The sequence below is a fragment of the Egretta garzetta genome, unplaced genomic scaffold (genome assembly GCF_000687185.1).
Source record: "Egretta garzetta isolate BGI_Z169 unplaced genomic scaffold, ASM68718v1 scaffold55, whole genome shotgun sequence".
Lineage (NCBI taxonomy): Eukaryota > Metazoa > Chordata > Aves > Pelecaniformes > Ardeidae > Egretta > Egretta garzetta.
Genome location: NW_009259863.1, coordinates 70,644 through 98,135, shown reverse-complemented (window position 1 = coordinate 98,135; position 27,492 = coordinate 70,644). Strand labels below are relative to the sequence as shown.

The window sequence follows — 27,492 nt, the reverse complement described above, 5'->3', positions numbered from 1 at the left end:
TGCATCTCACTTAGCTGGCCAGATAATTGAAACACTAATTAGAATCTCTTGACAGTGTATACTGTAATAAACTCTCCTCTATTTAAGAATTTTGTTTTTATAATATCTGTCATACCAATTTTAGTATATTCAATAGCAGTGCCATAGAGAATTAAATCTGAAGAATATCAAGGAATACACAAAGTACATTTTGGAATGAACATTTTTAAACTTAGTGTTTCAAAGTCTTTTGCAAAATGTAACCCATTTGTCAATTATATACTTGCGAGAATTTAACTTATAATCTTTTTTTCATCCAAAATCTCAGAGGAATTATTAATTTAAGTGCAAGGATTTATCCATGGAAGCATCAACAGGACTCTTCCTTTGACCTTCCGTACAGTACTAAAAAGCATCCAAAAATATAAAGTATTATTTTCTAGAAGAGTAAATATACAGCAACTTTCTCTTAGATTTTAAATGCACCTTTGCACCTTTCTCAGAGTAATAATCAAATTGTACTGCTCAGGATAATGGTAAGAGATAGGTGTAGCATGAAATGTACTCTTCACTGTATCATGCTTTGGGCACAAGCAGCAGCCCAATAGCTGCCATTCCCTTCAAGGGTGATGCTGTGGCCAGGTATGAAGGACAGAGACCTTCCATACTAGCTGTATCTATAGTGTTAACTGATGTCTAAGACAGCTTTAGGACACTAACTCCATAACAAGTGCAATTTTTTACCCAGGTTACTGTCTATACTGGCTAGAAGCCACCAACATTAGGCTATCTGCTGACATCCAGAGGTCTAGCATGCCCAGAAGTCAAAGGAAGCTGTTGTTGGAGGTGGAGGGGTAAAATGTGAGGTAGTGGACAGGAATCTGATCATGCAGTTTAGAAAGACAGGGATGGATAGTATGAGAACTGGAGAGACTTGGAGATATTAATCATGTTTGGCTGGGATACATAGTCTGTAAGTGTCCAAACCACGCTGCAGAATTGTGCAAGGTCAGAAAGTTTAGTTACATCCATCTAGAGGCTTAGGTTTTCTGGATAAAAAGCATACCTGGTAGGATGGAAATCCACTTTGTTCTTTTGACTCTGCAAATGCTAACCCATTTAGCTGTGATTTAAATGTAAACTATGACTCACCACTGGTGGAACACCTCTGAAACTATATATACAAAACATGCACACTAATACCTAAACATATATAAACGGAGGCAAGGACATTTCATCCTACCACAATACCAATATCACTACACCAATACCAACTATGGAAAATGACCCACTACTACAGCTGGAGTCATGTAAAAAGAATAGGATAGAAAAGCTAGATTGTAGTTACAATTGTTAGGGTAACCAAAGACACATTTCACGGTAGGTAAGACAAAAATATCTTTAAAGACTCAGAAAGTTATTCAGCTGAAAGTAATTCATGATGCTGAAAACAGAATTCTCATCTAACTTCAGGTTGTCTGACGTTTTAGTACCAAATCCAAGGTAGTCTCCAGGCTCCCTCTTTATAATGAGCAGAGAGACAAAGAGACCTCCGGAGACCAAGTCAGCCCAACCAACCAGGGCCCCTCAGAAGTCTCTCAGAGGGGCTACGGTATCAAATCTGAGGCAGCTAGATACTTAACCTCTGTTGCTAAGGTTAGGAAAACATGTATTGCGTCCTCAATCCTTAACAACATATATATGCTGGCCCGCATACAAATTGAGTTTGCTCAATTTGCTAGGCAAGTATTGAACTTCACGTTAAGCGGTCACTTAAAATGTTCCAAGCTCTCTTTTCACTTGCAAAATCACAGGATGATAAATTTTCTCCAAATGTTAACAATTTAAAGGTTAAATACCTGAAGAAAAACAAGGAATCAAAAAGCAGGGGGAGGTGTCAGTATTTTCTGCAGACACAATATGAAAAATTAAATCATACTAAATCTCAACAAATATGAAAGAAAATGGCTAAGCAGCTTAGGGAGCATGGCTAAATTCCACTGATTAGGAATGACACTCTGATGTTTGAGAATTGCTTCCTTTAGGCCACCTGCCATGATGACTGGCTTAGAAAGGTTTAAATCACAAATGAGTTTGGTAATTACTTGGATTGTCTGTCCCACTGTGAAGCAAACATAATGTTAACCAACAAAACAATTAGAGTGGAATGGAGAATATGCTTGATTTAGAAACAAAAGACAAAACTTCCATGCTGCTCCTGTTGTTTTTCTGTTTTACTGAACAGATGAATAGTAAACTAAATAAACAAAAATAAAACTTTTTTTTCTGCTCAGGTACCAATGTAAGTTTTTTAAGGAAAAGCAATGATAGACTAAAATGGTACCTTTGAAAGTAATTTCCTCCTAGAGGGATTTGTCAGCAGTGAGGTAAGAGTCTCCCAACACATGAATTTGCCTATTTTTAATTAGAGCTAGTTATCTTGTTTTCAAACATTTAATATCTTCACGGTGAAATTGTAAATGTTTACAGACTTCCAAAAGGAAAAAATTTGAATCTGCTGCTTGGTAACAATACTGTTCCAACTACATTCCAACAGTTGTTTAATAATGAAAATAAGATGGAAATAACATGGTTTATGCCAGAGGACGCTACAGGCTATTTGATAAACAGCACAGAAGTATTAACTTGTCCCACGGAGTCACTGATCATTGCTTAATAGCACTCCATTGTGCAGCTCCTCAAAAAACTACATGCTAGTTGAAGTGAAAATTTCCTCTCAAAAAGATGTCTTTTGCAAGTCGCTAAAGCTGAAAAGTCAGGCAATTTTTAATATAACACAAATGTAGGTGTGTTATTTTTCCCTAGTGCAGATACCTGCCTGCTGTCCATATTGGCAGAGTCAGCCTTGTTATCACCCCACAAACCTTCACTGAGGTCCTTTCCTCTACAGTTCTGGCCCTCCTGGAGCTACCAGCCACGCTGTCTTTCCCCAGTAGTGACAGAAAGAACAGGGGCAAGTGACATGGGACAGTGAAGAGGATGTCTCACGTGGCTGCTGCCATGCAGCAATACATTAAGGGACTGGGACAGTGAAGAGGATGTCTCACGTGGCTGCTGCATTTACATACATTAAGGGACTAAAGTTCTCCATATCCTGCAAAACATCAAGGTTTTTTTCCAACTCCAAGGAAGAAGTCCAGCCCCTCTTGACTGCTACCTGAGTCTTCTATTACCAGGAGTGAAATGGAACAAAGGGTAAAGAAGAAAGAAAATAACTGAGGTGAGTGCTAAAGAGGATAATTCAAAATAGGAAGGAAAGGGATGAGAAAAATACCTGAATAGTAACCATAAAATCCTCATGCTTTGAAAGTGTTTGGTTATAAAACTTTGGTCAAAAACTATCAAATATTAAAGTTGTGAGAAAATTTCAAAATATGAAAAAGATACAAAAATATTCACAAGAAAAATTCTCTTTAGAGCAACTATAAAAGTTTTTCTCAACTTATTTTCAAAATTTCTCCTTTTAGAAGTTTGAAAATCATGGCATGTAGAATTATTTAACCAGCAGATTTTGTTTTTCCTCGAAATGTAAGGGCAGAGTCCTAAAAGCTGAGGCTCAAATATTTCTGCTACATGTACATGCCACAGAAGAAAGAGAAAACACTCTTCATTCTGCCCTTAAAGTAAATACAAACTCAACCTGGACCAAAGCTCACTGAGTTTCAATACTCCAACCCTGTATCCTTCCTGAACAAAAAAGTCCTGATCATTCTAGTTTTTTGTGTAGAAATAATGTTTTTTCCAGTGTTCCCAAAAAGAAAACAGAAAGCCATTCCAGTCATATGCTGCCTGTAATCTTGAGCAGAAGGAAGATAAACATAGTTATTATTCAAGGCTCCCTATAGTTTTAAAGGAACTATAGATGAGAAGTAAATTACTGTTTAATGTTCTACATGCAAACTTACTTTATTATCAATAATTTACTTCCTTTCTCCATTTTGTATTGACCAAAAGTTTTTTTCTTTCTATGCTTTTGTTCTATTGTTCTCATGTTTTCCAAAATGAGTGCACTTTGTAAAACAGAGAAAGTAAAGGCAAGATATCCAGATGTCTTGCTGGTCTGTAGAGTGATAAACAGAAAAATCATTGTATTTAATCTGCATTAAGTATTTCTGTGAGACTACAGGGTTACTAATAATTAACCTTTCATGTCAACTCCTGTTCTATGGATTGCTGATTTTGTAAATTCGTGCTCACATTGAAAGGATTAAAAGCATAGTTTAGCAGATTACAGTGCATTATCAGAATGGGCAATTACTTTGGTCCAATTCAATTATAATTCTTATTCCTGTTACAAGTGTACAAAATATCAGCTCAAGAAGAATAGGGCTGAAAACGTTTTCTAGTGCACCCAATGCTTTTAAACACAAACAACAAAAATAAAAGTTTGCAAGCTGGATATATGGGAGGCTGAAGATACCTATATTCCATCCTAATAAGTATATATGGTCATATAATCCCCTTTTTATATCATTCATAGGCAGCTGTGGATACAGCACTTATGCAAAAATCCAGTATAAAATAAATGTGACCTCATGAATTAATGCATCTAGTACATAATAATTGCAACTCACAGAAGAAAACAAAAGAAAATGAAATCTGTTACTTGGCTGACTGCTGCTGTACATTTAAGAGTTAATTCAGAGAAGATATTCCTGACCCATGAACTACCCTTACAAATATATCCCTGTCTCTAAGCCCCGTATGAGGATAACCCTACAATTGCATGAGTAAAGCTCTTATGTCCCTGTATGATAGCAGAAGCTCAGAAAATTCCAGGAAAGTATCCCTAGGGTATCAGTGGCAAGACAAAAGCTTGAAAAATCAATTGGTTACAGAGCCTGGAGCCTTGACAATGCTGTCAGACTGAATTTTGGTATGTGAAAATTTTCTTCAACTCACTGACCCTCTTATCCCTCGCAGAAGGGAAATTAGATCAGCCTTATGTAACTTCAATCCATGCCAGGTCCACCCTAGAGGGAATTGGAATCTGCACCCAGCAGACTCTCTAGTACCCCAAGCATGCCTCAGGAACAGCTGTCCTTTGTCTTCAACACTGAGCCTTAGCAAGTGCCATCAGTTCACTTTCCTTAGCACATTTATTTCCTGCAGTGAGCCACCAGCCCAGCAATGATTTCTGCAGTCTTCTGAAACTTTCTAGTGTTAAGGAAAATCTCCAGTGAAAGAAACTACAACATCAGTGTTCCCAAGTAAATACTATACTTCACATCACTATAGCTACATTCATAATACTAACCAGAAAGAGCCAAGGCACAGGTCTGAGCAGCATCTCACCATCATTCATGATCAATGGTTAGCATGCTTTTGTCTCAGGCAAACTGGACTTTCCGAGGTAATACCCAAGAAGAGTTTTGGGAACACAGGCAAAAAACTGTTCCCAATAGGCAATTTGACTGATTGACAGCCTGCTCTTAGACACGAGGCTGTGTAAAGGGAGTTTAGCAGTATGAAGACAAGCCATGCCATGGCAGTTGACCAAGGGGGCTGAGGACAGTCTCTAGCAATTTTCTTTACTAGGTAGGACAGACAGCTACCTTTCCTTCATACCTTGCCACACCGTTCACACTACATGCATTAGAAATAGGTCCTAGGTAAAAAAATTCATGTTCTGGATATTTAGTCCAAAGTTAAAAACCTTGTAATATACAGCTAAAACTTGTAATATACAGCACAAGCTTCTTTAAGAGGCGAAGAAAAGAGCAAGTGATCTACTGACAGCTAGTGAATTTAAGCTTTTCAACACCAGTTGTGGGGAGCTGACTGTTGCAGTGGAAGAACAGGAGTTTGGTTTCAGCATTTTGTCACAAACCACCCTCATTCTCTCTGCTTGGGCTTTTACTCAGCATATTTAAAAAATGAAGACCAGAAGAATATAAACAAAGGTTTAAAATTTAATTTATCACCAAAGCCAGAAACAGTCATAGGACACATGCCTCTGGATTTCTCTATGTGATGATGCACATCCACCTGGTACAGAAGGTGAAGTAAAAGAACACCTAGTATTTACCTTAAAAATTAGGACTTGTGCTGAGTAGTATTTTTATCTCATGGTTAGCTTCAGCAACCATAACTTGAGACACTTCAATATTACATATGCGCACTTAGAAATTTATTCAATACTTACTGGTGGTCCCCGGGGTCCTGTTGGACCTGCTTCTCCCTCTGGCCCCTGTTCACCCTGTTTTGGGGATAGGGAGAACGCAACAAATTTGAAGTGATTTTTTTGCACAATGCAAAACTTCTCATTTTCCTAGATCTTTTGAATAAGATTAATGATCTTACCTGTTTACCAGAATTTCCCATCAAACCTGGCACCCCAGGGGGACCTCTATTACCCTGTTGGACAAAAGATGAAAAATATTAGCCAAGCCAACAGTTTACTGTTCCATTTTAAAATAAAAAATAAGGAAATCAATAAGGTCTAAAAACATCAGCCTGTATTAATTTTTTAACTTCTACCTTTATTTTGGTTTTTGCTTAACTGTCACCTAATTCCTTCTATTTAATTTTTCAAAAGTCAGATTTCAGTTCTTTTGTTGTTTACATACTGACAAATCCCAAGTAGACTTGATTCCTGCTCTCAAATCACAGAAGGATAACACCGTTCCATGTAATTTCAGAATCTAGTTTTATGTTTCAATTACTTAAAACTAATCTCAAACATTATTGTCTGAAACATTCCGCAACCTCAGTCATACAATACTTCTGTAAACTTAATTGGAACTGATGCTGCAATCTGGTGGTACTTAAATAGGGATGAGAATCTCTATGATTAAATCAACTTAGAACAGCTGTAAATATTATTCTTATTATGATATCCCTCATTTCAAACTGTAGTGAGGTACCCATGTCACATGTCTCCTCTAGCAATTACTTCCACAAATTTAAAAGGAAATGGCCTTTTTTAGGTATTATTTATTGTCTGGAATAACGAAAACCACATCATGTAGCAAAAGAACTATAAAAAAGCAAAGGACTAGAATTGATAAAACAGTATATTTAATTCTTTCAGCCAAAGGCTTGTCTCTTACCACAACAGAAAGTTAATATAATTTCACTGAATACTTCAGAACTTGATAAGCACAAATACAGTATTATAAGAAAGTCAACACTCAGTGTGACTTACCTTTGGGCCAGGAACGCCTTTCACACCTGGAGAGCCTGGTAAACCCTGAAAGAAATAACATTTACAGTGTTTATTTGTTGTTAGGGGGATTGGGAATGGTGTTAAAAAACATCTTTCTCATGTTAAGATATTTCTAGTCCTTTTACTTGATATTGAAGCACTTTTATCCAATAATGGACCAAGCCTGAATTCTTTCTATTTACAAAGTAAGAGATAAGCAGTATTATTCCTACTTCGTAAACTGGCAAAAGGAGCCGGGAAAAGTGAGGAGTTGTGGATTTTTCTGGCTTAGACTAGAAATAGATTCTTGGTCCTGGTATTCCGAGACTGGAGATAGAGAGTTTAACAGATACTTTTTTATACATTTTATCCCTTCCTCACCTCTGTGCAACAGCTCATAGGAAGTATGCTTTCACCAAATTTTCTTCCAAGCTTAAGAGCTCACTTTATATTACAAATTTACTTCCAATTCTGTTTTAATACAGCTCCTTTACTATATCCTCACAGCAATTACTCCTATAGCACAGTGTTTCAAGGAAGTTTCTATTTAGCTTCTGACAGTTGGCACAGTTTTCAAACTTGCTGAGTTAATGTGCGAGGATTACCTTCTAAAAGAGTCCATAAAGCACTACTGATTCCCTGTAACTTCACCACAGGGGATACACTAGAAAACTGCCCCCTCTCCCCACCCCCTGCAGAAAGAAGTATGAGCATGATGCATTCCAGATGTTCTGAGCCAGCAGAATATCAAAAGGAGATGATTGTTCATCTAAGATATGTTAGACTAGAAGGTTGGTTCTTCCAGCTCACCCTGGGAACAGGTTTGGCACTGGTCAATACAACGATTATCAGCTCTAATTGTGGGGTCACACCATAATATCCTCAGGGTCTCAGATATGAGAAAACCGAAAAGAATTGCATGCTGGCCACAAATGTTTTGTAAGACCGACTTCTGCACCACAGCATCACGAGGAGATTTAGGCTTTTGTGCAGAGTCTTGGGTACACAGAGCAGAATTTCCCCTTGCATTACACATACTCTTCCTGGGCCTCTTGCTTAGGTTTTCACTTAAATTGCTCCATCACCAGCATCGAACAAACCTATATATGGCCTTTCTGTGGTTTGAACTGAGCCTAACTTTCAAAGGTAGAATATCAGATACTTACTGGCAGACCCTGAAGCCCTGCATCACCTGGAGCTCCGGGTTTTCCTGGTTCACCCTGAAAAACATTTTAAGTAATTTATGCAAATCAAACAAAAGGGAAAATTTTATTTCTGGAACACAGAGGTGGAGTACTTTTGAATCTGTAGGATGGGAAAGTTCATTCAATTACCCTAATAATATGCATAAAGCCACAGGCAGCAGCATAATAAAAAGCCACAAATGAGTGAACAAATCTAGGGCACTACCAAAGCTCAGATATATGCTAGCTGTGCCTTACTTTTGCTCCAGGCATTCCAGGGATCCCTTCCCGGCCATCAACTCCTGGCAAGCCCTTGAAAGAAAAAAAAAAGAAAAAAAAATTAATGTATTGTTGGAGAGATTTTGCCCAAGCACTCTGATATACAAATTAGCATGACATGAAGCAAATGAAGAAATTAAATATACATACAGACTCTCCTTTAGGCCCAGGGAGACCATTTATCCCTCTTGTACCTTGAGGGCCCTAAGAATAATAATAATTTTAAAAAATTAAAATAAACACATTGGAATGACAGATGCAAAGCATTTCAACACATACTCATTCAGATATGCATTACTTTGAGACTACCAATTATGCTGTATGTTTATATGCTATAAGTAAACAGTGTTTGCAAGTCAACATGAGTTGAAATTTGTCTGTGCTCACCCTTTCTCCCTTCGGACCTGCCTCTCCCAGTGGACCTCTCTGTCCTTGATCCCCCTACAAGGAAAAAAAAAAAAAGATTATTTTAGCAATAAAACCAGAATAAGCTTACTTGTATTACCAGCTAAAACTTCCAGTAAATCAACAACAGTACAATTCACACTTGGTTAAAGCAGACATCTTAAACTCATACTACATTTAAAAATGTAGTTTCTTAAAACTGCAGCCAACAGCTACATTTTAAAAAACATAGCTCAAGCCATCCCCTAGGAATCCAGGAGTGCCTAAGCAAAGGATGTTGCACTCAGTTCTTCAACCCATACAGTTACTGGCTATTCCAAACATAAATTCCAGCTGGGGGTTGCGGGCAGGGTCACAAATTGCCCTGTACAGGTTTTGTTCTAATGAATGAATATTTTCCAGGTTAGAACCTGAAAAATTCCAAGCCACCCTAATGCACAGTAGCACTCAGAATGAAGAGGTAACAATAGCATACTAAGAGGCGCAAATGTGTTCATCTACCCCATAATTCCTTGGGGAGAGTAAGAGACTTGACATCACTGTCATTTCTTCATCTGTGGGGAATCAATGGAATTGATTGAAGAGGTTTTTCTTATTCACAGCCACAAAGTTTCAGGACTTCATATCTAACTGGGTAGACCATAAGAAGCATTTGGCTAACACACTCTCTACTTACAGGTGCACCAGGAAGACCTTGGGGACCAGGATCACCATCAAGTCCACGAGCTCCCTACAAAACAGATAGATAACACAAGACATTAAAATGAAGCGCTGAAACACTAACAGCTTATGCTCCCTCCTGGTTTGCAGGGAGCTGCAACTTCTCTACAGCTGAGGGGTTTTTTATAGCTCTAACTTCAAAAAAAAAACCAAAACAAAAACAAAACCAAAGAATTTTAGTAAACTTTTAATCTATCTTGGTTTTTTGTGGAGTTATGAAAGCCAATATTTTATAACTATGGAAAAATGTAATTCAAAAAGTGACATCTAGTTCATTCTCCAAAAAACCATACCAGATAGGTAGACCTTTTCATGCTACTTCAGAAAATGCCTGCATCATCCTTAATAATACTATATCCTTAACCACATAATAGAATAGGACCAAAATGTGAATAGAAATAATCAAGTGCAGGCAGCTATTTTTATCACGTAGGTTTCAAGGCAACTGTGCAATTCCTACCCTGAAGGTAATTTTAAATGGTGAGGAAAAAAAAAAATGTTTTCAAAAATATTTACAGAGAATAAGGAACTCCTTTGTCAAGCAGGCATAGTAAATATTTCAAATAGATAAAACAGCACAAAAACGTAGGCAAATAACCATGAAGAATTAGAAGATATAAAGAAGGCCAGAAAAGCAAAGACAGTAATAGCTTCACAAATGTGTCTGAGAGGTTAGGAAGGATCACTCATGAGAACATTAATAATCAGTACAAATTTGACGTTGTTTCTGAACATAGATGATCACAGAATAAGGTTTCCATAACTTCATTTCTGGAGAAGGAAAAAATGGCATGATTGCTACATTTTATTCCTTCCAGAAAATTTTACCACATAGATTTAGAAAGGTCATAAAAATAGAAATCTAACAGTCAATTTTGAAATAACAATTAAAATCACTTTGATGAACAGCAGAAAAATTACCCAGCTAAGTCAGAGCCCATATAAACATGAATCCCACTGGAAGCTATTTAAGACACAAAGGATGCAAGAAGCAGAAAGAATGGAGAATGAACAAACTCTCAATAAAAACGCTGACAAAAACTGGGACAGTGGAAGTAAAAGGCTTCAGGAAGATGTAAATCACAGGAGGGACTACTTAGTAAATTTTAGCTTTAAATAAAACATGCCATAGTTTATAGCTGCTATAACTTGCTATCTTGCTAACTACATGCTTGCATACATGCCGAACTACTATAAATCCTAGGATCACAGGGAAAGGTGTGAAGAGTACATGCACTTCATTAATCAGAAGGACCAAGCTGCCTTTCTTTCTAGTCAGAAGTACAGTAGCTATGGAAATACAGAGAGAGTAGGCAGGAGTGAGAACACGCAGGGGGAAAAAAGGAGAAATTTAAATAAGCTTTAAAAACATTCAGGAGTGTCAATTTTTTTATATCCAAGCCATTTTATGGAAAGAAAGGTTAATACTCACTTTGGTACCTTTAGGTCCCATGATACCAGTTATACCTCTGACACCTAGGATGCCCTAAAAATGAAAAGTATATTCAAATTATGCTTATATCTTTTCATCAGAACTGTCTTGTTTTTCAGACAGAAGACTCAAGGGTTCTACATGCTTTCTTTATACTTATTTTACTCCTTTCTTAATATAAAAGGAAAAATCCAGCTACTTCTGCATTACAATATTTATTTTTGCAAAAGTGCTAAATTGTCTTAAGTGAGGTATAGGATGGATGCAGGAGAAAGGCACCATCAGACTTTATAGAACTCTAGAAGTAGACAAAATTGGGCATGTTTTTTTGAGAATACATGTGGTAAGTTTATATGCCTACCACACTTGAGAGACTGGACCGAGCAGACATGCTAGTACAGCAGGATGCATCATAACTATCACCACCTCCTCTCAAAATACAGTCTCATGGAAAATTCGGCTTCAATTTTTTCCTATTCCTGAGAAGCTTAAACTACATGACAGGTCTCCTCTCTGCAGAGAGACCAAACCCCCAGCCGTAATATGTTTGTCCTGCAAGAAGAATGCATAACTGTGTTAACTGTGTTACAGGCACGACAATGCAGCATAGGCAAACCTGCTCCTTGCCCAGACTCCTGATGGGAAGCCCTTTCCTCATCCTAATGAAGCTAGATGGAGTCTTGCACAGAACATTTAAAGCCTTGTCAGCCCAAAACACGAGAAAAAGCATGATTAATGTAACAGTGACTACAGCAGCCGAACAAGGGAGAGACCTCCAGGCTAATCCTTGTTCCAGGGTCAGAGATGGAAGTAGGGCCTCTGTCGTGCCCGCTACTTTCTATCAAAAGCAACACCTTTCCCAGAGGTGGTTATGTAATGCAAGTCTTCTTGTCAACGCATTATATAAAAGTGTTAGATTGCAGGTGCTGCTGTGGATACCAAATTCCTAATCCCTTCTATGGATCTGAAACTTATATTCATTTACGTAAGAAACAGAAGAAAATACAACAGTCTACAGCCTCTCCACCTTCCCTCTAAAGCATTGTCTATGCTCTTTTCCATAGGTTGTCTATCTGGCATTACTTTCTGCATATTACTAATCCTACATTTTAATAGGAAACAATTATTTTAAAGCTTGTTTGTAAGGTCATCAACTGGTAAAACAGCGAAATGAGTAATGCATTTAAAAAAAGGGTCAAGTCAATCTCTAACTGTTTTTTAATTCTACTGTGTTAATTCACAGTGATAGAAGAACTTTATCAAACTGAGTTTGGCTCTTCAGACAGCAGAAGCTGCATCTCACACAAGTACTTTCTCTGCACCAGGGCCCCAGGGATACTTTCTTCAGCATCAGACATAGGAAGGATTACACCCTTTCCTTTACTTAGTCTCTATTCTTTCTCTAATCCTGATCCAGAGATTTATGTTGTCTTATGTTTATAGAGAATTCTGTAATTTAGGATTTGGATGACATGTGCATCAAGGTAAGCTAGTGTATCACATCTGGACACCAATGGCATTAAAGCAATAGTTTCACACCTAGGAAGAAAGCATAAGACCCCATCAGAAAATAAACTATAGAAATTAAATGTGTTATGCCTAAGGTCTATGTCTATTTCTTTCACTTAGAATGACTCTTTTATTCTGTTTCCTATTCGGCTGTGGTAACTATAAGAGCAGCTCCTCACAAGGAAACAAGTTGAGGAAGTATGTGCCAGAACAAAGAAGTCAGGTGACAAGAAGTCAGGACAAGAAAATAATTCCAAAATCATAAGTGTGGTTGAAGGCTACTTCCTTGGCATGCAAAAGGGAAAAAAACTGAAGAAAAAAAAAAAAAAAGTCTGTTATTCAGTGGCTGGTACTTCATCCTCTAGTCTTAGCTAAGCCTCAGTTTCACCGTCAAATATGTTTTAAACATAAACACTAGCTTTGCAAGGCTGAAGTCAGAGTCATCAAAATTATGGAAAAGAAGGCCAGGAAAGGAAGTATTTGCACAGTCTAAACACAATACAAAATTTAGGACATTAAATACTTTTTAAAATAAGCCTTTCCATAGAAATATTTAGAGCTTTGTGCCACACAATAATGTAGCTTTTTGGAGGGACTTAAATAATTCTACCTTCATTCATAGACAATATGGCAGAATCAAGAGAAAGGTGTGTGGCATTTTTATAGTATCTGTTTTCTTACAATAAGAAGAAAAAAAAAAAGATATGACATAGTAAAGCAAATGGGTAACGCTATTTAAGAGGAAATACTTTACTGGAGGGCCTTGAGCTCCCACTTCACCACTGGGTCCTTGGTCCCCTTCTTCACCCTGGGAATGCAAAAGGAATACATCTATAGCTAATCCATACCATGAATATTATTCCCTCATCATAAGAGGTACATTTACTACTTACTGTTTTCTGTCACCGTGTCCTGCTTGAAGGAAACCCAAATGAAGTCACACTACTTCCACAGAACATAGACAGACACTCATTTAGGTTCACATTCCATTCAACTACTAGTCAAAAGGGTAATTTCAAAGCAACCCCAGTATAAAGAAGAGTAATGATATTTTACTCCTAATCTGTCATTCCTTTTTTTCTTGACATTACTCTCTTTAGGTTTTAATGTTCTTTTAGATTAAAAGTCTAATGAAGTCTACTCACTCATATATGTGAATGGACCGGACATGCTAGTAGCTCTGCATCACAGTATCGTACTGCGCTGCAAAATTTTTTGAAAATTAAGATGGTAAAATGCCTTATCTGGTCAAATCCCATTAGATTAGATGATTACCTCTCTCATACAATGAGCACACTAGCGGAATGACAATATTTACTCCCAGTTCAATTTGCATAAAGGAATTTTGGAGCATAAAACAACAGGAAAAAAATAGGGGAGCTGTTTCTAATAAGCTAATATTCTTTTCAATATATTTAGGAATAGAGAGCAGGGTGTGTTGTTGGGGTTTTTTAAAATAAAACAAAACATTTTTCTCTGATTTTTTTTTCTCCTAGCATTGAAGCATAGGCCAAAGCAGTGCAAAACTTCTCAACTTTTCTTACGAATATTTCGATATTAAACAAGGCTAATTCAAATGAAACACCTTAAAAGAGTTCACATAGAGTCATAGAATTGTTTAGGTTTGAAAAGTCCTCTAAGATCATCAAGTCCAACCGTTAACCTAACACTGCCATCCCACCAGTGTACCATGTCCCCAGTCTTCAAGCTGAATTGGACTTGGCCTCTTTACTGCAGTTATAATCTTTCTTTGCCTATGAACTTGCACTGTTTCCTTTCTCTCTCAAATACATTTTTGCCTCTCATTCTTTCTGTCTCTGTTACTACGCAGCTGTGCCACAGAACAATTTACCTCGTAAATCCACAGAATACTCCTGCATTTAAATGTTTGGAAGTTTTCCAATTAATAAATTTGACCTCAGTTTTTGCCATGAGTTCCATAATAATGAAATTGAATGATCAAAATAAAAAGCAGAGGACTATGGCAGCACTGACTTCTGCATCACAATAAATACAGAGTACAGGTGAATGAAGAATAGAGATGTGCCTTTGGTTACTCTGGCATATTATGATATGATATGTACTCTCTCTTCATGCATTCTGGTAAAACAGTTAATAGTTCTAACAAAATCTAATACCGTGTTTGAAGACAAGGCTCAACTACTATTAGCTTGCTAACAACAGCAGTTTTTTCATCTTTTTGGTTTTGTTTTTTTTTACCTTATAACCTTGTTTTCCTGGTTCACCAGACTCTCCTTTTGAACCTTTCTGTCCCTAAAGTAAATATAAAAACCAAATTAAATAATTAGAGATTATTAAAAATCAAAATACAGAGTTTTGCAAAACAGACAGAGACTCCTCAGAACTGCCTTGCTGTTCCCTCTGCGATTCAAATGCTTTCTCACCTATCCTGTTAACAGCACATATTAAGCACCACATTCAAAAAGATCTGTTCCTGAATATAGCAGGACTGTTAGACAGGTTTTTAGAAAAGGTTAGTATTTCTTCCTAGGCTACCCCATAACAATTTCCTCAGGCCAACAGTATTGACAGAAACCAGCGAAGAATACATTAAAAAATCTTAGATAAAAATGAGACTCAAAACCTGTTCATTTCAATTTAGTATGTTACAGATCTCCCATGAAAAGAGAAGGAAAAAAGACTAAGGATTTGAGAGAATATTTAGTTTCTGGAGTCATCAGACTACTGGTTTGCAAAGTAAATAAAGCAATCCTTCACATACTCTAATCCTTCCAGGACCACACATAAATTTTACCCTGAAGATTACAGCAGCAGTAAGAGATTTCAACGAGAGGTTTTTTTGGAGTTGAAATAACTCTAAGCATCCACACTGATACAATATTTTTTGAAATCATCAGTGAACTGCCCTTCTGTCAAGCCAGCAGTTACCCTCCCTTGTGCTCTGAGACAGCATCTCTGTAAGGAATGCCTTGAACAAACAGATTCTCTTACCTTCATTCCCATTAAGCCAGCGTGTCCTGGGCGGCCAGGCGGACAAGCATTGGGACACTGGAAAAGCATCCACATAGTTAGTACCACATAGGTTGAATAAGGTTGTCAGAAATTATTTTTAAAAAATGTGGACAACTATCTTACCAATGGATCACCATCTTGCAGGCCGATTGTTCCCTAGATCACATGAAATTAATCAAGTCAGTAAGAGAGAAATAACCAGACCTGACTCATTAGACAATATAGTCATTAGAGAAAACGGAAAATACTACTATCTGAAGCTGGAATCAGAAGTATAATCAACCAAAGGATCTCCGACATGAAAAGCCCCTAAACTGTAGGATTTTATTGTACCTGCAAACTCCTATCCTCTAACTTAGACTAACTTTTTCTGAAAAACAAAATATTTCTTTTGTTTTTTAAGTTACCTAAAACATATTCTCTATTAAACATAGAGCACATATCCAAACCCCATAAATTTCCAACCTAACCCAACTCAATTTCTGTAAGAAGAATAACTTCTACTTTTCCAACTTACTACTATTCAGCAAAAGATTCAGATCTTTACAGAGAAAATAATCTTCCCATAACACAAGTGTTGGTAGATGAGTGAGATGTCTGGCAGTTAGTAGAATTGCAATAAACCAGAGATCAGTGTACAACAAGATGGACTCAGTGGGGGGAAGGTCATTCCTCATATTAAATCAAATACTTGGTGGAAGCTAACGGAAGGCTTATGAGGCTTATGAACAGGAAGAAATGTGATTTCACAGCAGCAGCTGAATTCTTTAAAGGCTAGTGAGAGGGAGCACACTGTTTCAGAGAAAAGCACAGGGGAGTTGAAGGAAGGAGCTTGTCTTCTTTTATACAGAAGGATTTAAAAAAGGTGAGGTTATGTTTGGGTCCATAATGTCATCAGTTGGAGTGGGATTGTGGCACTTCAGAAATCTAAAAAGGACAAAACTGTCAAGGAATAGAAGCAGCATACGTCATTATTGGGAACTAATTTTAAACTGGTTTCCTAAATACTCTTCTCCACTTTACCATTCACATTTTTTACAATGTCTCTGTCAACTCTCTGGCAACTTTAATGAAAACAAAAAATATGGCATAAATAATGCATATGGATTTAGGGTCTGTCCAGCAGAGGAACAGTACAGCTTTTAAAGAGACACTAGTATGACACAAACGCATTTTCCAGCAGATTGCATTTCATGGCACCCAGCCTCCACTGTGTCTGCCAGACACTCAGCTTTATCTCTCTGGGCAGGTAAATAGCCACAAGACAAAGGCACAACACACATCCCTCCTCCCAAGAGGCTCAGAGAAGATAACCATTCCCCTAGAGAGGCAAAGCACCAATGTAAAGCTTTCTTATATCCCTTGCAAGTAGCAGGCCTGGTTGCAAGAAAGACATTAGAAATTAACCCACCTGGGAGCATATATTTCTGGCTCATGAGCCAAATATTAAATTTTTCTCCTCCAAACAGAAAAGTCTACCTCTGCTCAAGTACTACTAGTGAGATCCAAAAACTACATTTACAGTAATACTAGAACGCACAGGGAAGTTTAAAACCTGTAAAAGTCACAGTTTAAACCATTTGCGGAAAAGGAAAGATGTCATGACAGAAGTTACACAATTTATATTTCAAACTATCTTTTATAACTAGAAAGACTAGAAACTTGCTTTCTAAATGAAAGATCAAATGTTGATATAATGAAATGCGTGTATATTGGGTTTTGAACACACACCTCTAGACATTATGAATTAATATAGCCTGCTGAAATCATAAAGTTGGTATTCAGCTGTAGGACTCAGCTAGAGAAGAAGTTTCATTCAAGCAGCAACAATACGTAATTCAGACACGACAGCACATATTAAAGGCAATCACCTACCCGAGGGCCTGGGGGTCCCGGTGGCCCTGGTGGCCCTCTTTTTCCTGGATCTCCCTAAAAAAGGGTAAAGTAATTTTGTTGATTCATATTAATAATGACAACCATCAATTACATATTCATACCACACAACAACAGTGAGAAATTAAGTAGCTACAGAAGACCGGGCTAGGTAGCCAACTAAAATCTAAACCCACAACATGGCTCCCATAGTAGAATGGGAAAACCAATTTTTTAGTAGAATGGGAGCAATGTTGTGGAATAGGAGTCACAAAAACCAGTTACTTTTCAGCTGTCTTAGAAAGTTGAAACATCAGACCACAGGATCATCTATGCACTCTTCTATCTCATAACTGCTAATTAAGTACTGAATTAAAAGAATCCTAATAACTGGCAAAAATATCCAAAGCACAGAGAGGAAAAGATGCCCCTTTTCAGAGTCCAGGATGAATTTACCAAGTTAGAAACTTCTCCTCTTAGTGAAGTTTTGATGTGTGGTGCTTTCAGCAGTAAAGACAACACAGAACCTCTGCAAATTATTTTTTCTGAATGCTTTTAATTAAAATAAATCTAATATTCTGACAGGGACCACCTTCTAACTTAATACTGTCATTCAATAGTATGTTTGATATTACTAAATCATAAATGAAATGAACAAGATTCATAAAGAAGAATTATTCACTAATTCCCACAACGCATGAGCTCTAGAGCCATAGGTTTAAAAATACTGAAAAGGAGTATTTCTTTTCCACACAATGTATAATTACATTGTGGGACTCACTATCACAACATGTTGTGGAAGCCCATGACATAAATGGATTCAAGAAGGGAATGACTACATTAATTGAGGACAGGCTCATATATAGCTTTTGAAAAAGGCAGCACAGATGCAATTTTTGATTCAGGCAGTCTCTGAACTGCCAACTGCCAGAATGTGGGACAGTATGACAGAAAAGTGTCATTTTACAAATAGCCCGTACACTTCCCTAGGTATCCATTATTGCCTTTTCTACTGACACAAGACAGTGAGCTAAATGGATCATCTTCTGAAACAAACTGGAAGGTTTTAAGTCTTTTTTATATTCATTTATATGACTGAGTCCAACACACAGGAAGAGGTATGCATTAAAAAGTAGGCTTCATTAAACAAAATCTTGATGCTATTTCAATTTCAGGCAAAAATTTAACAATCAGTTTCAATTTGCATTTCACTGGTAAAGTATGGAGTCAAAATATGACAGAGTGCTGAAACCGAGTGCACAAGTTAGCCGCAAGGTCAATACATGGAGTCACACTTAAAATGAGACTAAGAAGAAATACTGAATTGCCATGTTTACTGATATGCAAATGAAAAACAGAAATAGTATGTGGTCATGCACCAAAATGTATATGTGAGAAGACAAGAGTAAAGCTAAAGGTCTGCATGTAATGTTAAGTTTTACATTTCCTATATTTCTGGCAGGTTTGCTTTTTGATTTTACCTTTCCTTGAATAAGTGAAAAAGTGGCATATGGGACACTCTATGAAACATTTAATTCTAATTTAAGGGGTGGCCCTGACTTCGTGCTATTAATTGTTCCTTATTTCTCATGAGCTTCAAACAGTCTTTCCTCTACCAGTGGTCACTGTAGAGGAAAAAAACCCCATGTTTTCAAGTGCTGTTATAACCCAAATAGTGCTTAGATGGCAGAGTAGTTATTCGTTTTTCTAGAAGTACCTTATAGCAATTGAATAAACCTACATTTTTAGCAAACATGGTAGTACTTACAGGTGGACCAGCACGACCTACTTCCCCAGGAAGTCCTGCTGCACCGGCTGGACCCTGTAACAACCAAGTTAAATAGTATTTTTAGACCACACAATACCTCTGTAACAAGCATCCAAGGAGTGAGAACATGTAATTCTCTCAAACAACAAACAATGCCTTCAGACACCAGTATTCTTGCCCCATATACCATAGACTAAGCAACCTCAGTAGTAGCTGAAGAAAGCATACATAACATACACAGAGCAGCAGGATTAAAAGTTTCTTTTTTCACTTAATTACTTTTTATTACAGTATAACATCTTTATTGAATATTTAAACAGATTCATTAAACAGTATATTTATGAATTGCAAAAATTACACTTACAGGTGGTCCAAGAAGCCCCTTGCCCTGTGAAATACAAAAAAGGTCAGAAATGTGGGGAGACTTCCACACCTAGTCAAGCTGTTTGCCAAGAACAGAGTATTTGAGATAAAAAGGTACAAAAAACCTGATCTTTGATTCTGCAAAATCATTTTGAAAGCTTTTTTAACTAATGTTAAACACCAATTTTATTATTAGGTAATCAATAACAGAAGAAAAATTATATTATTGATTAAATTGCTTTGCAGTAGCATTTATTTACACATATTTACAAACACATATACTTCCACAAAGGAATGAGGACATTAAAGCCTTTGGGTTTAGCTAATTACCAAGTACTGTGATAAACACATCCATGCTTCCTTCTAATAGTGTACTTAAATTGATAATAAAAGAGAAAATTTCTTTGCCAGTGCTTTGCAAGGTCCAAATCCATTAAACTAGAGCTTTCTGGTAATCAGAAAGAACACCAAACTGCTCCTGTTTACATTTTCTGTCAGTATCGCTCTGAATCGTTTTAATGAGATGTGCCCAAGATAAAAATGTGTTTCTGCCTATTTGGACAAAACACTGCCTCTAAGAAAACAGATCCCTCAGACTTGCATTACTAAAGCAAATGGATAATTTTATGGAGAACAGTGTCAATGATGTGTATGAAACACTGGCATATACAACCACAAACATACTTAAATCTTCAGATGGGACGTAATAAGGCACCTGGGCCAAGTGGAGTTTAAAAGCCACAGAATATCATACCAGGATTGTATCTGCAAGGTTGTCTTTAGAAATCTTGGTATAACACAGGGAAAATTTCAGGCATTTGTCATTCCATTTTAACCATTTAATACACTGCAGAAAGTAAACTTTTTCATCTTGTATAACCTACATAATTCCTTTGCTATTATTTAACACTCCCTTGTGGCAACTCATTATATTATACATGTCTATATTTGACTGTACACATCAAACTTTCACTGCATCACATATCTGATATTATAACATCACCTGCCTCTGAAAGAAAGAAACCAACTAATTGCAGGTCCCCACTGGAACACCCCCCCTTGCTTTTGCGCCCCTAACAGTGGTAGGAAAAGTCAGTAATACCAAAAGAAGCAGCTACAGCTACTGTGTCCAGCCCACACATGGGCCCAGAAGCCAGTCCGCACCTCTGCCCACTCCATTGCATCTCCTCACCCTCCTAATTAAGACTCCCAGAAGCCGCAGCTGTCCCCCAGCAATCCATGCCTCCCACTCACCCAGCTATGCCACCCTTCTGGCCATGAACTCCCTGCAAACAGACCAAACTGGGGAGCTACACAGAGCCATTAATGATCCTGACCTGCTGCCCATGTTCCTGCCTCTGCCTCTGTCCTAAAGAGGAAGCCTCTCCACGCAGCCTGGGACTGTGACCTTACATCCCTGGGTACCTGCCACCTGCTCTGGAGGTGCTCAACTGACCCACGGAGCAGTGCACGGGCAGTAACCCAGAGTCTGTAATCACCTGGTTCAGAGACACTCACCCTGTAGTTATGGTAAGCACCTCCACATTGTCAACGCGGACCTGCTGCCATCCACCACAAAGAGTCACATACCAGTATTTGTATGTGTACCCTGTGCCAGAAGCTGTGCTTTAGTAGACCTTAAAATATTTTCAATTTCTCTATCACTAAATACACACAACCCTACCCATATGTCAGATCTGTAAAACACTAGCAATATAACCACTAACAGAAAAGTTACAGGGAACTTAACAGAGAGAATGGATCGAAGGGTGCAATACATGCCCAGGTCCATTTACCAGGGCCAGATCAGAGACATCACGGTATTCGGTGGTAAATTACTTGAAGTACAATTTGGTGGTAAATTACAGAAGTATTCTACTAATTTTGTAAATCTGTCATTTGAGAGAAAATCCACAAATGAGATGAGACAAAGAAAATAAATTCAAACTGAATGATGAAGCAGGAAAAAATAGAGGAAAGAGAGAGTAAAAGAAGATAGCTGAAGATGGCCAGGATACATTCTGGGGAAGAAAGGGTTACAGAAGCATAAAAGCAAATGCTGTATGTAAAACTTTAGATACTTAATATTCTTTCTTTCAGTTACCCTGAAGTCCTAACTTGACCAATAAATTCCACAGGATGAGCTTGAAAAACAGTGATAATAATTTAAAACTAAGTAATGTTGTAGCCAAGGCTTCTGACGTTCTGTTTGCACTGAGCACTTTTAACAATTTAAGGGTTTTTTTGTGAGAAATGAAGTCTTTGGATAACCATCCAGAGACTACTCCACTTGCAAAAGGCCACTCAATTCAAAGGAGTGCCTAATTACACCTAAATACTCAATTAATCATGTCACCAGCATACAGACTCATAAGCATGCTCACTATGTTTCTAACAAAATGGGGTCTCATGGATCAAGCCAAAGACCTGAAAGGTTAAGCAGCTCCATTACTTCACACTTGTAGTAAAAGCATCCCAAAAAGTCTCTGAATCTGAAAATTAGAACCTTCACGCTCCAGCACTACCACTCCTACCCTTCTTTTTCTTCTTTTTTTTTTTTTAATTAGGTTTCATTACTCTAAGTTTAATCTCACTAAAGGCGAGATGACTGGTATTGGCCATTTTGAGAAACTTCCACTAGCTGCTCTATTTCTTCAGCAGCTTAAAGCCATTCATCAAAAGGAAAGCCTGTATAATAGGAATTTCCCCAAGAGATTTATTTTGAGCATTAATCTTTCCATATGGATTCAGCACATATGGGTTAACAACCATGGAGCTACAAAAATCAAACACTAGGCTTCTTCCTAAAATGTGAGGTCTAAGGATTAACCTTAACCTTAATAATTACAAGGGTAGTGACACAAGGTGACTAAGTATATCCGTCTTTTCTTTACCTTTAAATAACTAAGAATTCTCGTTTCCTCATTATAAACATTCCTGCAGATTCACCTTTAAATACAAGGTCCAGTTGCTTATTAAGCAGAGGCAGAACAACTCCAAAGGCAATCCCTACTGAGGTTCACTGAAGCGTTATCACCTTAAGACTGAAAGTCTCAGGGCAAACAAAGCCTGGTAAACTTTGAAGAATGGTCTAAAATCTCTTCAGAATTATTGCTTTTACAGTCTCAAAACATGGTCACAAAAGACCTGAATCAGGTAAGTGCTGCCCTGAACAGAATCGGCATTCTACCTTGACAAGGTGGTCCAGTTTGCTGCTTTCCCATAGTAACATCTTCACTTTTGAATTGAGATTAACACTCTTTATGTATATTTTGTACACATACTTTTTCTGAAGGGTTTTTAATTATTCATTCTCACATTACTCTGTTAATAGTGAGGTAAAATCATGTATATTTTCCCCGAGCCAGTTTTTATTTCAGTTGACAGGCTAAAATACTACAGTATTTTAACCTAGTATTTCAGTAATTCAGTTTTAATTCCCCATTTTTTCCCCTCCCATAGCAGTTCTTTTCATGTACACTTTTTTCCACATCATTTACTACAGTATTTTAACCTAGTATTTCAGTAATTGTTTTAATTCCCCATTTTTTCCCCTCCCATAGTAGTTCTTTTCATGTACGCTTTTTTCCACATCATCTGAGTAACGTATCTGACAGAGTTAAGCTACCTCTTCATTCCAGCTGCACCTTTTAAAATGCATTCCAAACAACCTAGAAATTATTTTCCCATCTACTTGAGAGCAAAAAAAAAAATTAAAATAAACAGAAAAACTCAAACCCCTAACAAAAGAATGTAGAGCTTTCAGTCTAGCTGGAAGCTACCGCGGATCTGCTATTTTCTGTGACTGAATTTAGCTCATATATTGAGTCTACAGATTGACCAGCCATTATAAAAGTATTACCTATTTTCCAGATTTTCAGGCAAGAAACAGCATCCATAAAAATTGAACACAAACGTCCATATAGAATGATTCATCTTAAGTTTGAACATGTCTATAATGTAATGACTTCAGAAATGACATTATAATTTCCTCTCTGGCTAAATATCAAAATCATTGTTTAATATAAATTTAATGAAAGTTAATGGGACAGGGTCAAAAATACAAAGATACAGTCAAAGAAACAGAATTTCACAGCAAGGAGTGCTATATCAGAATACAATACCTCTTCTATTTAATTCCAATAATTTCTCCAAAATTAATCTGATTTTTAATTAAATTTTAATTATGTGCAGCCCTGTTACAATCTCATGCCAGTCATAGTGTTCCACTACTCATTTTCCTTGCAGTTTTTTCTGGTTTCCTATATAATCTAAGTTTCTGCATGCCAACAATCATTCACTTCTTCAACCCTGTAAAATTCCTAAAATTCACAATTATTTTCAGCCCCCAAAGATGCATGTTAAATCCATCTGCAGGCCAACTAGAACAGTACTCTTTGCACGTCCCTTCTCGTATTTTGTTTTGTTTTCACATGGAACAGCACAGGAAGTCCCATACAGCATTTACACTTCAGTGATCCCATTTAAATGCATGGCAAGGAGCTCAAATAACTGTGGACTAATTTATGCAAATAAAACATAGGCTCTCCTGTGTCTGCAGCATTTTCACAAAGAGGTGGAAAACAACGGTATGCATCCAAAACTTGTGGCCACATCACACATGCTCCTTTCTTTTCCACAGCATCCAGACCAAAAATGTCCTTTCAGTAATGCCTGCACACTTTGATATAAAGACAAAAAGGTTCTTTCATGTACTGCTTTAGTATCTTATGAGTTCTTTGAAACCTCAGAAATAGTTTCTGGCTTTTCTTCACTACATTTAACAGTACAAATCTTTCATATTGATACTTAAGGTCTAAAAAGCCTCTTCATATATTAAACGTGTTACTTACTGGAAGTCCACGAGCACCTGGCAGTCCTGGCTCACCCTTTAAAAGATGAAAATTGAGTTTTTCAAGATACATTACCATAAAGTTTTGTAAACAACATACAGGAAGATGCTCCCACCTTTTGGAGGGTATCATTTAGTGGACATAATCTGCAAGCATTATTCACTTCATTAACACTATGCTGGTTTCAGTGAGACTTGATAAAAAGGAAAGACTTTTCAATATTTAAAAGATACAGCTGTAGGCCTTTTTTTCTACCCCCAAAACCTCATAGAATCATGGAATCATTTGGTTGGAAAAGACCTTTAAGGTCATCAAGTCCAACCGTACCTGTCCACTACTAAACCAGGTCACAAAGCACTTCGTCCACCCATCTTTTAAATCCCTCTAGGGATGGGGACTCGACCACGTCCCTGGGCAGCCCATTCCAGTGCCTGATAACTCTTTCAGTGAAGAAATTTTTCCGAATGTCTAATCGAAACCTCCCCTGGTGTAACTTGATGCCATTTCCTCTTGTCCTATCACTTGTTACCTGGGAGAAGAGACCAACACCCACCTTGCTACAACCTCCTTTCAGGTAGTTGTAGAGGGCGATAAGGTCTCCCCTCACTCAAACAAGCTGGTCTCCTTCATTCAAACATGCTGGTTATTCTGACTTCTGATGCATATTTCATTTGTCTGATGGCTGATGAAGTCAGCTGTCACTGTTCTGGTTCCCACTGAGTATTACTATGACATAATTACAGTACAAGATGGAAAAGAGTCTCACCATTACTAAAGATGCTCAGCCTTAATGTCACCAATGTAATGCCACCATTCCTTACCGCTGGCTGGATGCTGCTTTGTATTGTGTGAAAAGGGCCCAACGGGTCTGTATTCTATAGATGTTTTAATATTGTAAGAAAGGCTGCAGCATATAATTAATTGCACAGAGTCAAACAAAAATCCTGCTTAAAAAAAAAAAAAAAGATCCCATAATTTCATGATTGATTTTGTTCTTACCTTCTGTCCTTTTGGTCCTGTGGCTCCACGTGAGCCGTCAGGTCCTGTGAATCCCTTTGGAAGCAATGTATACAATGTTAATGCAAAGGTCACACGGTTTTCTTAATCACAACAGAAACCATTCTAAAACATAGAGTAATGAAGCTATTAAATGAGATAACTGTAGGAGACTCACAATTCAAATGCCTATTTACATATACAGATAGAACTGCTCAAGTTCAAAGTACTAGCTTCCAGTAACAAACATCAGTGCCTGTGATATGTGTCCTTTAAAAATTATTCCATTAAATCACAATTAAACTAAACGTGATTTCACATGATCTTATTTCTTCTCAATGGGTGATTGATGAATTTCATCCATGGCTCAGGTTAAAAACAATGACTGTCCTTGTTTTCCGTTTCGAATAAACCATTCATTGACCAAAAAAAAAAAAAAAAAGAAATCATCAACAAAGCTGCCAGGCTGGATTTGAGGTTAGTCTTTGAACCACACTTGTCTATCTGGCTAAAATTAAAAAGTAATCATGATATTATAACTACAAATTCATTTGGAGTTCTTTTGTTTTCTTTTGTTTCCGAATTGTTAACCAGCTTATTTGGCTTAGAAATTTCCAGATATCCATAAGAAAAGCCTTGCTTTTATGTTTGTCCAATACTTTTCTTTTTTGGTACACTTCCAGCAAATCAGTGATCACCCAAAGGGATGTTTTCTCTGACAATTTGCTTTCAAAAGCTTACATGATCATTACAGGCAATTACTGTACAGTATCTTTACTGAGTCTATTAAATCTGACACTGAAATAGTTTGTGAAAGAAAAACAACATTGAAGAAGTCAGAACTGCCTCACCAATTAAACATGGAAGAAGGTATTATAAATCTAATACCCCAATTAAAAGTTGAATGCACAGTGGGAGTACAGTAAGGTCCCATGTGTTGTCTTCAAGTGAAAATAAAAAAGGTTCAGTGTTTCAGAACAAAGTATTATGGTATTACAGTTTCACTCATCCACTAATATGAGGGAATATGCAAGTGAGAACAAACATCAAGACCTGAGCTGAGTTTAAAACATTCTGTTTCACCTGACTGTGTTCCCCTGAATTCCGGCAAGGAAAACAAAACCATGCCTTAAGTGAAAATTATAAGAGGCAATGATTTTTAAAGATCTGCTTATGGGTTTTTGACGTGTACAAATAGGTTGCAGTCCTGTATTGTTTTTAGGAAAAAATGAAGTGGTTTGAGATACCACTCATGGCAAGCCCATTTCCTCTTAGAGATCTGAAATTTGAACAGTTTAACTAAAGACTGTTTCAGCTCCTTGTCCACTAAATCTCTTTTCAAAAGCAAATTAAAAATTAACCTCTAACAGTATTGCAATCTTCAAGAAATATTAGGCTTTTTCATTTATATAATTTGCAATATTCTCTAATACACTAGTTTGCTGTATATAATCTTTATTTTTGATGTTTTAAATTATAGACGTATTCTACCACTTACGTAAATTAAACATAAATTCACCCGCCTCCTGGCATAAGATCTAACTACTAATGTAAGAATCTTGCTTCATAGCAAGACAGGCTTTCAAACACTGCTCTCGGGAGAAATACGAAGAGTTTCCCCAAAATGTGTGAAGGTGTTTTTTATTGCCACTAATTTATTCAAGAGATGCAACCTAACATGCCATCAACACTAGATGATGTGGAAACATTTTCTTTCTGTATTATTTTTGAGAGGGAAAGGAAGATACATTAGCAGGTATGGGCTCTGCAGTGGCTGAAGTCTGGGAGGTTTTTCTTTGGAATAACAGCTGTATGGAAATCACAGTTTTTCCTGAGAAACCAAGTTTAAATTCATTCTTCAGGTTCAATTTCATGAAGAGAGAACTGTCCGCTTTAACATCAGGCCTACAGGGCTGATCTCAATGATTTTTTTTAATTTTTTTTTTTCTTCCCATTTTCTCCGGCTTAGG

At 37.2% G+C, this 27,492-nt stretch overlaps 1 protein-coding gene across 1 annotated transcript in view; it reads right to left on the bottom strand.

The window, feature by feature from the left end:
* The window catches only part of COL9A1 (collagen type IX alpha 1 chain), a 77,344-nt gene that overhangs the window by 25,648 nt on the left and 24,204 nt on the right, over positions 1–27,492 (bottom strand). Inside the window, exons 11-29 of the mRNA XM_009640071.2 lie at positions 26,770–26,801; positions 25,526–25,626; positions 24,527–24,562; positions 19,675–19,698; positions 19,311–19,364; positions 17,546–17,599; positions 15,794–15,826; positions 15,650–15,706; positions 14,897–14,950; positions 13,431–13,484; positions 11,168–11,221; positions 9,692–9,745; positions 8,998–9,051; positions 8,761–8,814; positions 8,590–8,643; positions 8,314–8,367; positions 7,148–7,192; positions 6,304–6,357; positions 6,146–6,199 (exon numbers count right to left, since the gene is read on the bottom strand). Of these exons, the coding sequence (XP_009638366.1) occupies positions 6,146–6,199; positions 6,304–6,357; positions 7,148–7,192; positions 8,314–8,367; positions 8,590–8,643; positions 8,761–8,814; positions 8,998–9,051; positions 9,692–9,745; positions 11,168–11,221; positions 13,431–13,484; positions 14,897–14,950; positions 15,650–15,706; positions 15,794–15,826; positions 17,546–17,599; positions 19,311–19,364; positions 19,675–19,698; positions 24,527–24,562; positions 25,526–25,626; positions 26,770–26,801 (976 nt within the window). The remainder of the gene's footprint in view (positions 1–6,145; positions 6,200–6,303; positions 6,358–7,147; positions 7,193–8,313; positions 8,368–8,589; positions 8,644–8,760; positions 8,815–8,997; positions 9,052–9,691; positions 9,746–11,167; positions 11,222–13,430; positions 13,485–14,896; positions 14,951–15,649; positions 15,707–15,793; positions 15,827–17,545; positions 17,600–19,310; positions 19,365–19,674; positions 19,699–24,526; positions 24,563–25,525; positions 25,627–26,769; positions 26,802–27,492) is intronic.